Source organism: Ranitomeya variabilis, chromosome 6 (genome assembly GCF_051348905.1).
Source record: "Ranitomeya variabilis isolate aRanVar5 chromosome 6, aRanVar5.hap1, whole genome shotgun sequence".
NCBI lineage: Eukaryota > Metazoa > Chordata > Amphibia > Anura > Dendrobatidae > Ranitomeya > Ranitomeya variabilis.
In genome coordinates, this window is record NC_135237.1 from 55,310,235 (window position 1) to 55,326,335 (window position 16,101).

The 16,101-nt window shown below is 38.3% G+C and overlaps 1 protein-coding gene across 23 annotated transcripts in view; it reads right to left on the bottom strand.

Annotated features, from left to right (window-relative positions):
- Positions 1 to 503: 503 nt before the first annotated feature.
- PARD3 (par-3 family cell polarity regulator) overlaps positions 504 to 16,101 on the bottom strand; it is a 637,712-nt gene continuing 622,114 nt past the window's right edge. For all 23 annotated transcript variants that reach the window (XM_077268525.1, XM_077268526.1, XM_077268518.1 and 20 more), the window contains 2 exons: positions 11,269 to 11,396; positions 504 to 4,013 (listed from right to left, as the gene is read on the bottom strand). In XM_077268525.1, coding sequence (XP_077124640.1) covers positions 3,623 to 4,013; positions 11,269 to 11,396 — 519 coding nt within the window. In that variant the 3' untranslated portion in view covers positions 504 to 3,622. The remainder of the gene's footprint in view (positions 4,014 to 11,268; positions 11,397 to 16,101) is intronic.

Sequence of the window (16,101 nt, forward strand, 5' to 3'; positions counted from 1 at the left end):
ACCACCTCCGATCACACGTTGATAGGATTGTTAGGAGAAGTTGTGATTGTTTTTAGTTTTTTTTGTAGGAAACCCCTAATGTAACATAGTATAAAAAAATGATAAAAAACAATGACGTAATGAAAATACTACATTAAGAGAAGAAAGAAATTTTATTCTAATGATTTATATACAATTATAAGGCGAAATGCGCTCTTTTCCATTAACCCAGTAAAAAAAAAAGAAAAAGAGCGCTAGTCATCCCGTATCACTGTGCTTACATTAGTTATCATTGAAACACTGTAGTACAATAACAAAAAGAACTCTGATAGACAGTTACACAGTTACATGTGCTTGAGTTGAGACTTACATTTTTTCTTATTTTCATCTTTTTATAAAAAAAACAAACTTGTGTGACAATGAAAGTGTCAGTAATCAAAGGTAAAGTCTATTTTTATTATTATGCATTATTTTTATTTTTTTGTTCACCCATTCCCCCATTCTCTCTTTTCCAACATGATATGTTCAGCTTCGTTTTCATGTTTTATAGGCACTTTCGCAAGTGGTTTACACAGGACATTTTATGTAACAGATTGTTGTTGTTTTTTTCAAGCAGATTGACGGAAAGATTCGATTCCCTTAAAATTTTCCATAGAAATCAGAGTGATTGCGATACAAGCTTATAACATTACAGTGGATCTGATGCATAAAAAATAGTGCAGAGAAACAGTGGAGAGTCCTTAGAAACAATCAGATTCCAGCATCCGAGGATACACAGGTAACTGGTCATTGTGGGGAACTTTTGGCCAGATATGTCTTCGCAATCAATTCGCATTGTCATCTGCTGATCTCATATACCATTCTTTATACACATTTACTCCGGTACACAATTATAAACGGTCATCATCCAGCCGAAAACAATGGTTGAGAGCAAGACTCGTGGTACAAGAGATGAGATGGTCACAGTGTGCCTGGAAGGATACGCTTGGGTGATATCATGATCTAAACTATGCTCACATCTTACAGTTTAAGAGTTATCGGCATCCAATGTATAATGTCCACAGGCTAGATATTTTCAAGTGAAGAATTGGCAGAGCTACCACATAAAGCACAATGGCATGGAAGGTAATGTGCAATCAGTATGGAGAAGCTGCTCGAAATAACTATGGCAAGATGAGGAATGGATGTTATTATAAGAAGAAAAAAAATCAATATTTGCAATTCCTTAAAAAATATCAGACTGACAAAAAGGAATCACTTTAAATGGGAGGGAGGTCTGTTAAGGTGGCCATACACATCAGATAGCTGTCAACTGATAGCTATCTCTCCCGATGACAGAAACTCCGCTCGGTTGAGTTATGCATGTTCTGAATCCGGAAATGGGATATAGCCACTGCCAGATCTCTCGGGGGGGTTGGGGGGGGGGGGTTCTAATGTTCTCTGGGAACAGAAGGATTGGACATTGATATTTACACCCAATCGCTTTTTGCCCAGCAGATGATGTGGAAGGATTGAACAGCCTCCGTGTGTTGGGGTGGGATGATTGGCCGGTGTCCTTGAAATCAGTAGGTTCACCACTTATAAAATAGGCTTTAGGTTGGAGTAGCAGTGATACTGAATAAGACTAAACCATAAGGAAGGTATGGATGGCTAGGGTAAGGCGAAATGTCCAAGAATTACTTATAGGAAGATAAAAGCGAATGGAAGTAGAAGGAACATAAGCTTGCCTATGAGAAGATGTAATGAAAGCGGTTATCTGATGCTTGTCACTTCCACATCAGGAGGTAAGAGGCGCTGATGACTGTTCGTCATCAGATACCTACTACCACCAGGATGTGTGCATGACCAGTCAGTTTCATCCTCATGCCGTAGTTATTAGAATAGGATGTGTGCATGATATAAGCTGGCTATACACAGCTGAAGGCCTAAGACTTGTCTGACCAACAACGGTCCCTTCCTGACCCACAAAAACATGCACACTGGGATCTGCCCAATAAGGTTAGCTCTTTATCTCCTGCACGAAGAAAGGATCGTGAGATCTGGTGTCCGGGAAGAGTGGGGACCAGGGGTACAATTGAAATACCGGTAGTTTGCCAGTTATGCTGAAATCGGCAGATTTGGCAGACTTTTAACCAATGGCCACTGAATCACCTAAAAATATTGTTTCCTCCCTCGAGATTTATGCAGTTTTAATTTGCCATGTCTTGAAGCTTCATTCTGTGTTTTGAGCAAGATTCATAACACTGTGTAACAGTTCTCTCCATTCTCTTTTCATTCACACACTGTCAATACATAATGCAGGGCATATGGAAGCACAAGACCCCATTGTCTATATAGCTTTTTTGCAATGTTACTCAAATAACATTTTTTTTAGTTTTTTCCCTTTGTTCTTATTCAAACCTTTCTTCTCAATCTGTTTGGACAGTATAGGGTTTTGTAATAAATCTATACCATGAAGACGGCCATTATTTGGATTTAATGAAAAGGCAACCACCCAATTAGAGATAGAAACTTAAACTCGCCAGAGCTGGTTGGAGTTGATCCACTTACAGCACAAATTCATACCTCACTTCATCATGGAGGGATCGTCAGGATTTCCCTGGCCCACTAACTCCAAATCATGACATGGGAGCCCTACAAGAAGTGATGCCATTATCCATCATTTCTATAAGTGCTTCTCTTGTAAGGTATTAGAGGATTCAGCCAAAAGAAAAGTTATACAAAAACACAAGAGGCGTTTTGCAGGTTCCTGGGATATTTACTCTAAAGAAAAGTAGGTTCGAAGAAATATCCATATTAAGAAGCACTGGCCATAGATGAGATCTTGATTTAGGAGGATGACCCAAACTCAAGAAATTCATTCTGTCCTGAGGTCATCTGGTCTATGTTATCTACCAGGCTTCATACTGATTTTTCCTTTTGTAAACGTTTTAAAAGAACAAAATGGCAGCATCATTGTAAGTTTTGATAGGGATTGCTTAATTAATGGAAAGGAAAAATTCTTACTGATGAACTAGACATCCATTTCTTTTCACAATTATCTCTGAGATGAAAGGCATTATAGACAGTGTAAATATCACATACATTAAATTAATCCAAAAAACATAATAGTAAATTACGTTTATCCATGATTAACAAGAAAAAAAAGAAACATAAGTTGTATCAATGATTACATGAGCAATTATGAATTGTCTGATAACACGGAAATAATACTTTAGTAAACCATCCAACATAAGTATAAAAAAAAAAGTAAAAGAAACCATTGAGTACAAACAAATTCATTCCTTTCCCACAATATATTAAGTCAGTAAAAAAATGCATAGCAAAATAAAAGAACTGAGCAAAGCATGGCAGACTCTTGACATTTCATAAAACTTAGCTGAACGATATAATTTTTTTAGGGGCGAATGCAATGTCACCTGTGATTGTCTTATCGTGAAACATCCTTCCGTGTACTTCTCATTTCAATCCAAGAAAACAAAGGCAATGAAGAGGTCCACTGTCACATTGCCCAAAATGCAAAAGGCACTGAAACAAACAGGATATGCACCATAGTACCGTCCAATTAAAAAATAATACAAAGTCTCTCATGAAAATATCTGTTATTGCCTTTTTTTTTTTTTTACTTAGTGTTCATTGTCCCTCAGGAGTAAAATGGTCTTCCCTGTTCTTGTGGTAATCTGTTGAGCCGTGCTACCTGAGACGGAGATGGTGGTACGTCCTGGCGGAAAGGACCTTTAGCTTGGGCATAATTAGGATCAGAGCCTTTCTTGTAAGAGTCATAATTATTTGATCCATCTGCGGGCACTTTCTTTTTCATCTGCTGTTCCTTTCGTCTCTGCTCTTGTCTGAGAAGTTCTTGAGCTTCCATCATAACTCTGGCGTTGAATCCATGTCCACCCATGTATCCATTCCGCGATCCCTGATAACTGGAATACCTGGGATTCTCCTTGGCACTCTGAAAGCCTTCTCCAGGAGCATACATTTGGTCCCATGAGTCTTGAGACACAGAGCTGGGATTTTTTCTACTTTGCCTGGACAGATACAAATAAAAATTAGACTCACATACTGTTGGTATACATTACCCAAAATAATTAATACAGGAATTTACGTATTCTCAGACTACACAAGCACAAGACAAAAGCCTGTTAGCAGTACAAAACAAGGAAAACACATTATGGAAATAGTCAAAGCACAACATAAAACCTATAAAACAGAAACACAAGGGTGATATAAGGTGAACACAACACAGAGCCTATGATTAAAGTGAGCACCAAGACATACATAATCTTGCAAAAAAAATTGTCTAAGTATCAAAAATGAAAGATGAAAAAATTAAGCATGTTTTTGAATAATATGTGCTCCTCGCAGATTCTTAGTTGTGGAAATTATCAGGTATTACTACATGTGAATCAGTGGGAGTCTATAAAATTGCATAGGTGAGGGTGAACGTGAGATTATGTAATGCACAGTTTCAGCTCCTGCTGATTCACGGGCCCACGAAGTATGACTGTTCGTATATGTGGCACACTGTGTTGGGATCTTTGACATTTTCAGGAGGGTGCCATAGCAGGTGTAATGAAACCCTAGCAGCTCAGACTTTACAGTTTATTTACGGGCTGCCCTAATCTACATGTGCCTCTGTCCTAGTTACAGGTTTTTTTAAATATTGAGTAGAAAATGTAAGGAACTCTGACAAAAGTGATGAAGCATCTTCACTGCCAAGGTGACATATTTCAAAGAGGCATCACTGACAACAAATGCGCTGCTTTCAACTTGTTTCCGGTCCTTCATCATTTCTGATGGATTACTTTACTTTTGTCCACTTCCAGCAGCCAGCAGTACTCCCTTGTTGATGACATTTCCCTCACAAGTGGTATTCATAACAGTTGTGTCTGGGCTAGTTCTGTAAGCTGTGCCAAGCAACATTAAGTTTCAGTACTGTAGGAAGCGGAGCTGTTTGAGAACTCCTGTAGACACGAGGTCATTGAAGTTACTGCCTCAAGGTATGTAAAGCTCAGCGTATGCCAAAAACCTTTCCATTCTATGAAGGTCAGTCTATGAAACAACTGCAGCCTTCATTGGTAGTTACAGAAAAATATTGGGCTGCTGTATAGTCAAAGTTTCATGAACAAGCAAGATACAGTTCCCGAAAACTCATGGAATCCAAAAGGGTGGGCAACTACTATGCTTAAAGAAAATATAAAAAATACAAATAAAAAACTTAACTTAAAGTCTATAATAGAAATGCTTCAGAAATCATAAAATGTCATATGACATAAGATATTGTACATTTACTTTGTAATTGCTACCTTGGGCATTCTCCTTCATCCAGTTGTTTCATAGTGACCTTCACGGGGTAACATGAAGATCATTATAATTTTTTTGCCATTGTCTACAAAAATTGCCAGCAAGCTAAAGACAAAGCTATAATCATTAGGAGGAGGGGGAGATACTGCCTACACACAGATGACTACCTGCCCAGTAATCCAAGTCCAAAAAGGGCAAGGGCACCTAATAAAATAACGGCGGGTGCAAAATTAGAAGATGAAATTGGATTGGGACTGAGAACACATATCAAAGGGGTGTAACACACTATTGTTACACAAAGTAGCAATCACTATAGTGTAACATGAAAGTATTGATCTTTATAGTCAATTTGTTAAGAATTACATTTTTTTATTTTTACACATGTGAGGTTGATGATTGATTAGACGAGGAAAAGTGACTTCAGACAATAAAGTACAGTATTACATTCAACTGTTCGAAATGTGCATGTCAAGGAGTCGGCGGTCAATGGTTACAGTTAGCTGTAGCATTTCTGAGGATTGCTTTTGATGTGTAACTCTCCATAGCTGTTTTCCAACTAGGGATTCTTGGTATCTGGTCAAGGGTCCCACCAGAAGACCACAGCAACTGTAAGAACTGTCCGGTTTACAGTAAATACTGTAAACTAATTTTAGTTTGAGCGATAGACCCAAGCATTCAACAAGTCTTGACCAGAAGGTAGAACTATACAATGCTTGACCAAACCTTGTGAATAATTTTATGATGTAAAAGTCGCTATAAATATTCAATGCTAACAATCTAATGTGAATAATATATTCAAGAAATAGTCGCTTGTACTATATTGGGGGAAAACTAAAGATGAAGAAATGTTGAATTTCAACATGCCTATCCTTTGATCTTATAATGGATAAGCTGCCACCATGAATAATGTTAATCGCAGTTCTCCGGTGTTAATAAGGGTAGAAATCACTGCTCCATCAAGTCAACTAAAATCAACAGCAGCAGGACAGAATAATTGACTACCTATTGGGGTAAAAGTCATAGTTGACATGCCTAAAAGTCTAACCATCTCTGTGACTGGCTCATGCACAAAAACTGGAAAATTATTATTTCAAGTGTACCACCAACGATGATGCCGGCCAAGTCTCCCCTCTGAGGTTGGAAAGTGATTGAGACATGGCTAATCAGCCCGATTAGGCAACTCAACTTAGCAGAAGAGGCTCCCCAGCTTGCATAGGCACCTGATCACTCATATTAACCATCACTTCTGGCATTGACTTGAAGGTATACGTCACCTTCATGGATTTAGATTTTACCCAATATTCCAAAGCTTCAGGAATGTTAATACTTTATATAGTGAGCAAATATTCCCATTGATCTTTGCTGCATCATAAAACATAGTAATGCTCAATTTATATCTGCTGAAATCACATATACAGTACATATATAGAAGGTCATTGTGCATGGTTTATTACCCAGTAAAGCCCAACGTCCTGCATATAACAACCACAGCATAGTGGTTAAAATGATTTTAATAGCCAAGAAGCAAAGTTCCAGCTCTCATTGCATTCCCATTGATATCCTTTAATTTAATTTGGGATCACAAGGCATTACTGAATTTTCATTAAAGCCAGAGCCCTTCGATCATCATATTGCTAATTGGAATCGGATCAGCCGGTCATCCCATCCAAGTATAATATCAATATATTTTCATTACTGTATGTGAAATAAGAAAACAGCTCCAAGCAGCCAGCCCAGAGTTTAATGAGCGGCGTAATCTACTGCACGTCTGCCTTCAGGAGAACACTTCAGATTTAGTGTTCTCTGATCCCCACCACTATAAATGCTTCATATACAACTTATGTATTTAGTTGGCATAAACGGCAATGTATAAAAAAAGAAAAACTGACATTGAGCTTGTTGCCAGCTCAGGATCATTAATCACACCACATTAATGAAATTATTTTGAAATAAATGTTCTGTGACTAATGCCAAGCTTGCCTGGAAAGCAAGACGCAAGCCCACAAATATTGCCTAATATGTAATAAAGAACAAATGTGGAATATAATAAACTATACTGCGTGCTTTAGGTTGGGTAGGCCATCACCATGTGACCTGCGGCAGGTCAAACTCAACATTTTCAGAACCAATTTAGCAGATTAACTATGCTGGCCGACTAATCTGCCTATCTCCATGCTATTCCTCTTCAAACCCCTTCATTGGCTCCCAACTCCCCAACATATCCAGTTCAAACTGCTAACACTGACCTACAAAGCCATCCATAATCGTATCTAATCTAATAATCTAATCTTCAGAAAGAACCTAAAGACCCACCTCTTCCGACAAGCCTACAACTTGCAGTAACCACCGATCGACCAAACCGCTGCACGACCAGCTCTACCCTCACCTATTGTATCCTCACCCATCCCTTGTAGATTGTGAGCTCACACGGGCAGGGTCCTCTCTCCTACTGTACCAGTCGTGACTTGTATTGTTTAAGATTTTTGTACTTGTTTTTATTATGTATACCCCTCCTCACATGTAAATCGCCATGGAATAAATGGCGCTATAATAATAAATAATAATAATCTGTCTCCTCCATATAGCTCAGAACTAATCTCTTGATATCTTCCAAAGCGCAACCTCCGGTCCTCCCAAGACCTGCTTCTCTCCTCTACACTCATATGCACCTCACCCAATTGCCTCCGAAACTTCTCCCGAATGTCCTCCATTATCTGGAATTTTGTGCCTCAACACATCCAATTATAAGCCACACTCTGAACCTTCAGATAGAACTTGAAAACCCACCTCTTAAAGCTTATAGCTTGCAATGGCCATGCTGCCACCTCACCACCACCGAAGCTGCCATAACCCCTAACCTACCTTCTCCTTCACCATTATCATGCAGACTGTAAGCCCGCAAAGGCTTTTCTGTACCAGTCTGTCATCGTTAGTTTACCATATTTTATATTCTGTATGTAACCCCTTTTCATGAACAGCACCATGAAATAAATAGTAATTAGAAAAAAAGAGGCCACCATAATTAGCGCAGTGCCACATCACCTTACTAATCTGATTGTTGGAAGACCGAGGTGTCAAAAATGTATACATCGCAACCTCTCCACTCACTGGTGGTTGGACACAGAACAGAATAGCAGATATGGGGACCCAGGTTCTGGTCTGGAAATAGGTGCAAGTCACAGAGTTGTGATTCACATCTACCAAACATTAAGACCCACTGTAGGCCCACATTTCACTTCCATGTGCCTCTATTATGCATATCACTCCGTTTCATGCAGTATTTAGGAGACATTCTCCTCTAAATGCAGAAAGTTAGGTGCTGTAAGGAGACACTAAAAAGACTCATACGCCTAATAGTCAGTATTTAGTGGCCTTGTGCATGGCCTCTTAGATGGTATCTATGCTACGTTTCAGATGTTTTAGACTACCCTGATGAAATGTAACAATTTGTGTGGCTTTAGTCATTATTGTAAAGCCAAAAAATAAGCCTTTGTTTTGGGGATTTGGGATTAATTTCAGTGAGTTTATGCAAGATTACAGCTCCCAATGTTTGTCTAATCTTTTGAGACACCCAAAGATCAGCATAATGAGCGCGGCTCTAACTGGTACTGCAGCTGCCTGGCCAGACACAGCCAATCATATGGACCAGTCACATCAATGAAAGGCCCAAGGAGCCCATTGATTAGACCTCTCCTAAGCACCAGATAGCAATATCTTAAGACTTAAAATTTCCATAAAGGGATATTCCAGTAATAAGTTAGATGGTATCTACAGTATAGGTGATAACTACTAGATTCTTGTGGGCTCCGACTGCTGTGATCTGCATCGATTGTCATTGTCCACCAATGAATGGAGCGGTAGTTGAGCATGTGCGTCACCCCATTAATTATTGTCTCTTTCCGTCAGCGCGATAGAAAACAGAGTGGCAGTACATACACTCGATCACTACTACTTCCAAACAGTAGACAAGAGTTCATCGTTTCGGCATTCATTGGAATCTCAGCAGTTGGACTTCCACCGATCTAGAAATGATCGACTACTTGATCTCGCAATGCACTGCACGCATGAAGCAGCAACAATTGCTTTAGTTGTCACTGTAGAATAAAAAATAGGTTTAAAATAGTTTTGTCACAAAAAGTTGCAGATTCAAACTGCAAAACTTTGTAAAAAAAAAAAAAAAAAAAGTGTTTTTAAAGGGGGAGATTCTCTTTAAGACGCTTCGCTCCTTCTAAATTGAGAACGCATTTTAAAGAGAGATGAGAGCGGCTTACTTGCTCATTAAAACTAATCTTGTTTTATTAGTAACTAACAATGTTTTCAAGTTCATATTACCCTTTAATCTAGTTTCCTTTATGATGTTGTTTTTCCTGTAACTGCTTTCTAATGCAGAAAACCTTAATCTACATTAAGATGGAAAAGCAGAATAATGTATTCCAGCTAATTCTGCAGTAACATGCTGAAATGTGTGACAGAGTGCATTCCTTGCATAAGTCATGTTCTTTCAGCTTGCATTAAACTTTAAGGAACAGCTGTTCCTGTATCTCCTTCAGGAAACCGCCACCTCTGGCCATGGAAGTGTTTACAGAGCATATCATGGGTCAGCACAATGCTGAGGATTTATGTTACACTTTTTTTTTTTTACCACTCCTTTTGAGTGGCCCTTAGGAAAAAGTTTATCATAATTGCACAACTGTTCGGATCAAAGGCTTGCTTGGCAGTGACGAATCGCAATATAATGCTTTTAAGCAGGAATATATTCTAAAAAAATACACATTTTTGAAAAGTTTTCCGATTTCTTTTTAAAGGAAGATACAATTGTTTGAAATTAAACCTGGCTAAGTCCTTCTTCCTATGCTGACGCCTGCAGTCTCCAAGTACAGACCAGAGTCTGCAGTCAAATAGTCGTATTTATAACCTTTGTATGTTTGGCTTTGAGCGGCAAAGCTTTAGATTTAATAAAGGAATTCCTCGGATCACTGATTTTAAAAGCTCCGGATCGTGACTGAGGGTTATGCAGTTCTGTTTTGTCAGGAAAATATCCATGGAAGACCAAGTCTACATGTTGGAAGAAGGAAGTCTTATAGTTTTAAGACTCTTGTAGCTCAATATTGGTCATAACTAACCTTTCTTTCACTCGGAGCAATTTTTCACGTATGTGGTCTATGTGTGTTTTTCAAAGTTAGTCTATGAGGCTGTTCGTGTGTCTTTTTTTTCTTCTGCGGACCAAGTGGTACACAGAAAATCACAGAGACATGTCCAATACTGATCCAAGTGTCAGATTAAAATCGGCAATGCAAGTCTATGAGTCTGTGAAGGAAATCGGAGAACACTTGGATGCCATCTGTTTACTGTCCATTTTTCACAGACAAGCATACTTTACAACTTTTTCCAAAATTATTTTCATAGTCAGGCCCCTTTTTCACAAGCCACCCCTTCCTTAGACCCTGTTTCCTAAGCCTGAATGAGTGTTTGGATGACTTCCAATTACTTGGATCATTTCTGAAGACAGAGCATACTGACGCTATGCACCGGAAACCTCCAGGGCATGCTTGCTTTCCCAGAGGCTCCATGAGTCTTCTGTGGCACATGGAAGATTTGTCAAGTCTTTCAGAAGATATCTCCATGTTCAAGAAGCATCCAGGATGTTTTACCATAGTTAGAACATAGTTCAAGGAACAAACAATTTTAACATTTAATTGCAATGTGTTTATTCAGCCTGAGTTCTAAAGAAAAACCTGAAATAGTTTCAAGAAATTAAGTTAAGGCTGAGACTTCTTTGACTTGATGTTTTAACTACGGATGTTCCACTATGTGTAGATAATTCAACTTTGTATTCAAGTCCACAAAGTGGAAGGAGGGATGTTACACAGATTTATGAGTGCTGGTTCATAACGATGTGCCAAATAGTTTGTGTAGAAACTACTTCACTGTCTGAATACAATCTGACCATGAATGATGGAGGTAATGGAGCCATGTTACCTGGGTAATGAACTGTACTGGCGTTGGGCTTGCTGGAAGCTCTCCCGTTCCTCCTGTCTTTGCCTTTGCATCTGTACTTCCACAGACACTGAATGCCGTCCGCTCTGATTATATGTCGTGTTGTTTGGCTGGAGAAAAACAAGGAGTGTGAAAAGTGATTTTTCAGTAATACAAAAATAGGGCAAGGCGGTTAGTATGACATTCATGAGGTTAACATGGGTGGATTTTTTTTTGGTGAAGGACATTTACACATTACACTTGACAAGAAATGTCAAACAGTTTGACAAGCCCTTGAAAGATACTTTGGCAAGGATTCTCTTTGTTTAGTTTGGCTCAGAAAACGTAGGGTTGATTGTAAACAATTTTCGTGAAAGAATAGAGATGAGAAGTTCTAGGATGCTTCTTTAATTAGAGTCTTATGAAACTTTCTGAAAATTTAGAATCTGTTTGCTGTCGTAGATACATGGAAAGAACAGAAAAAGTCATAGGAGAAATGGAAGTTGCCACTTAAGTGGAGGTTAACAACCACCAAATTTATAGCCAGAGGTGATATAATTAACAAAGCATTCTAGAGGATATCCTCCACCAGTCATTAAAAATATAAAGGGAGCATAGTACATTTTTATTTAAGAAAAATCTTTCTAACATCTATGTTGGATTGAAATTTTCAGAATAAATTTTAATTTGCTGATATGAAAATTTAGTTTTTGTTTTTTTTTGCAGCTGCAATGTTGAGACCTATTTACGTTTCCACATGAATATTGTTATCACTACAAGTTTTGTTAAATACTCCGTGACGTATTTGATCATAATATATTTGGCCGTATGTTGTTTTTTTTTTGTATTTTTTAATATTGATTAATAAAAACAAATTGAACATAAAAAAAAACAAAAAACAATAACTGCAGATATAAGTTGAAAACACCATATGGTAACTACTATATCAGTTTATATATGGACACCAGAAGAGAACCACCTTTTTAAGATGCAAATAAATCCAAAAGTCTTTCATGAGTATTTATACTGGGGAGTTTTTGGGCTGCATTTACAAGTAGCAGAAAAACTGACAATTTCCAAATTCTCATTCATTATTAGAAAAATAAATCCATACAGAAATTAAGATTGTAGCAGAAATTTTTACATTTGCAGCAAGTCAATAGTTTATGCTGATTTTTATTATGGAGATCAGATTTTGAATGAAAAAAGAAAAATTTACAGAATTTGTTGTGAAATCTGCAATCGACTTCTTATTTGCCAAAACATGGTACTTTGGAAAGTACCCTAGAACTTTTCATAGGGTTTCTGGGACTGCATGAAGACAGTCGATTATCGAAAATTATTCAGAATGCCACAATAGATTGTAACAGAAATGATAAAGAAGTCTGAATATATTTACATATCACAAACAACACTTCATGATTGTTGTTTCCCCAAATCCAAGGTTTAGATGTAGTTGGTATCAGAGATGGAGGATGTGCAATAAACTGTTGTATAGCATAGCACATCATGTAATGCTGGTTACATTCTTGGTCTGTTGGTTTTCCATAATGGCTTCACTACGTATTCCAAGAAGATGGGATGGAAAGTTCAATGTGTTACATGACACAACCGAAAACTCCATAGCAAGGTAGGTCAGATGCACGTCAGAGCAGAGGACATGGAAGCACCTGTGCAAACAGCACATAACAGAGATAGGTGCAATTCCTGAAAGCTGTCAATCCATCATGACAGTTCTCCACTCCGTAAGTATCAACTGGTTGTAATTGGAAGACTGCAACCTTCAAGGGGAAAAGAAAAAACTGCAACGCCCAAATAGCAAAGATTTCCTAAAGAATGTCTCAAAAGTCATTATCAATAATGCAATGAAGATGAACCGAGGACAGAGAAGTGGTGGCAAGATGGACGGAAAAAAACATATCGCTTCAATGTGAACAGCTGTATAAGCCTAGGGACAACCAGATTATAGCACTTGGTGGGGAAAAGTTCAAGTCTGGTCTCCTGCAGCGTTGGTCTTTGGCCTAACGCATGAACGATTCCTCGATCAATACATAAAGGGTTCATAGTCTACTTTTTTTTATTATTGTTCACACAAAACATATAATCAATACATTCTAATAAGTTATTGGAGAATGAAACCATAAAAAAACACGCTAGTGGAAAATGCCTGATGAAGTGGTCTTCTGCTGGACTTCATCAGTGTTTAAGCCTTGAAATATTCTCCATTGCCCATGGTCTGTTGAGGGTTAGTAGTGGTAGACAGATGTGAGGGTGTTAGACGAGTTGTGATAAGTAGCTATAGAAGTTGTCAGGTTATTACACAAATATTTGTAATTTAAAAGGTACATGTCACAAAATGTTCAAAAAATTAACCAACACCATAAAGTTAAAGTGATTGATGATAGGTAAGCTATTTGTTTCACTCACTTACATAGCGCCATCATATTCGGCAGTGATTTACAGACATCTTCATCACTGTCCCCACTGGGGCTCACAATCTACATTCCCTATGAGTATGCCTTTGGATTGTGGGAGGAAACCTAAGGAAACCTTCGAGAACACGGGGAGAACATACAAACTCCTTGGAGATGTTGTCCTTGGTGGGATTTGAATGCAGTACCCCATTGCCGCAAAGCAACCGTGCTAACCACTGAGCCACTGTGATGCCTTCTCTAAACATGCTCTTAAAATCGTCATTTTTCACTATGCTAGATAAAAAGTTAGAAACCAGCAAATGGTATATGGAAATCATTCTAAAAAAAAAAAAGCCATCTGCGTGGTGCTAGAGAAGAAAAAAAAAAGTCTCCGTCTTCTCCATTGTGTCAGTCTGTGGAGATCGCATGTCATCCCAGTGCAGTCTGATATTGGACTCAATGACTTCGTGACCTGAGTATTGGATCAAACTCAGGCATGCTGAAATATTTTTCACTGGATCAGGAAATTATCGGACATGTGCACGGTCTCATAAAATAACATTGGTCTGAGCACGATCTGATTTTTTTTTTTTAATCGCACTTTAACCGAAAAAATACGGCCATGTGCTCGAGCCCTAACAGACAGGATGCTCTGGCTTTTCAACACTCCAGCACCGCCCACGTGACTCTTACATACTGTATAAAACACCGTGTTTTATATTTATTTATTTTACTCATTTATATAGCGCCATTAATTCCACAGCGCTTTACAGACATTATTGCCACTGTCCCCATTGGGGCTCACAATCTAGATACCCTATCAGTATGTCTTTGGAATGTGGGAGGAAACCGGAGAAAACCCACGCAAACACGGGGAGAACATACACACTCCTTGCAGATGTCTTGGTGGGATTTGAACCCAGGACCCCAGCGCTGCAAGGCTGCAGTGCTAACCACTGAGCCACCGTTTTACCCACTATAAGCAAGCAATTTTAAGAGCGGCATGTTAAGAATGATAAAACCAAGTGCTATACAATACAGTAATAGCCTTGGTTTTGTCTAACAAAAAAAAGCAACTGGTTGACTTTAAAGTCAGACATACCACCGATTGACATAATAAATTGCCATTTTGCATATGTTTGTTCTGCATGGTACAAATCTCGTGGATAAAGTAAAACGCCTCTTCCATTTAGAAAAAAGCAGCAGTACGGCTCCTCTGTACCCTGCAGCTCTCAAAAATAGTGAGCTTTTCAAGGCCTTTCAAGTTCTTGCTTACTTGGTTACGATGTCACAGCCATTGAAAGTTTCTGCATAAATACAGGTTTTATAAATCCTAGCAAGCACACAATGTCAGCGCGAGCATTTACAAAGCCGTACTAGGACTAATTGGAAATATATAATTATATGATATATTCAGTACATGGAATTGAATTCCAGCCATTGTGCATCAAAATTACAACCCTGTAATTCAATAGCTCAAGAGATGTCCTTGAATATGTTTTCTTCTTACATTTTAAGGTTGCTAAGGGGAACGTGCGTTTTTTTCTTTTTTATTAAAAGCAAACGGCAATTGGTAGCAGATGCATTAATTCAGACAGAATTCAAGACTTTTGTGTACCCCCTGTGTAGTACACAAGCTGAAATTGAAAGCAATTCTCTGAAGGGCATTATGACTCTTGGCTAATGTATTGCAGGAAGCAGAGAAATGAATGACTGCCCAAATAACTGCTGCCACAGAGGGAGTTCGGCAAAGTGTGCTTGTCCCCCAAAATGCACCTAATCCATTAAAATCCTAGAATATTATGCCTTTTTACAAAGTTACTGAACTCTGCGGAAATCGTTCTTTTTGCAGCATTTTTTTTAAGTGACGGCAGAATTTTGGAAATAGCAACTTGAATGAAAAGTTTCATAGTTTTATGGCTGAAAGAAGTAACAAGTCCATCGAGTTCAACCAATACCCTGACATGATGATCCACAAGAATACCTCATGAGATGGACACTCATTAAATCATATTAGGGGGAAAAATCCTGCCCAACTCGACATATGGCAATCAGACTAATTCCCTGGATTAACGTCCCATCTCCAAAATCTCATACCCATAATCTGCTAAATATTTTTCAAGAAAGGCATATAGGCCCTCCTTGAACTTTTTCAGTGAATCAACTATTACAACATCATATGGCAGAGTGTTCCATAATCTCACTGCTCTTACAGTAAAGAATCCATTATCTCACTGCTCTGACAGTAAAGAATCCATTATCTCACTGCCCTTACAGTAAAGAATCCATTACCTCTTTGCCCTTACAGTAAATAATCCATTATCTCACTGCTCTTACAGTAAAGAATCCATTATCTCACTGCTCTTACAGTAAATAATCCATTATCTCACTGCCCTTACATTAAAGAATCCATTATCTCACT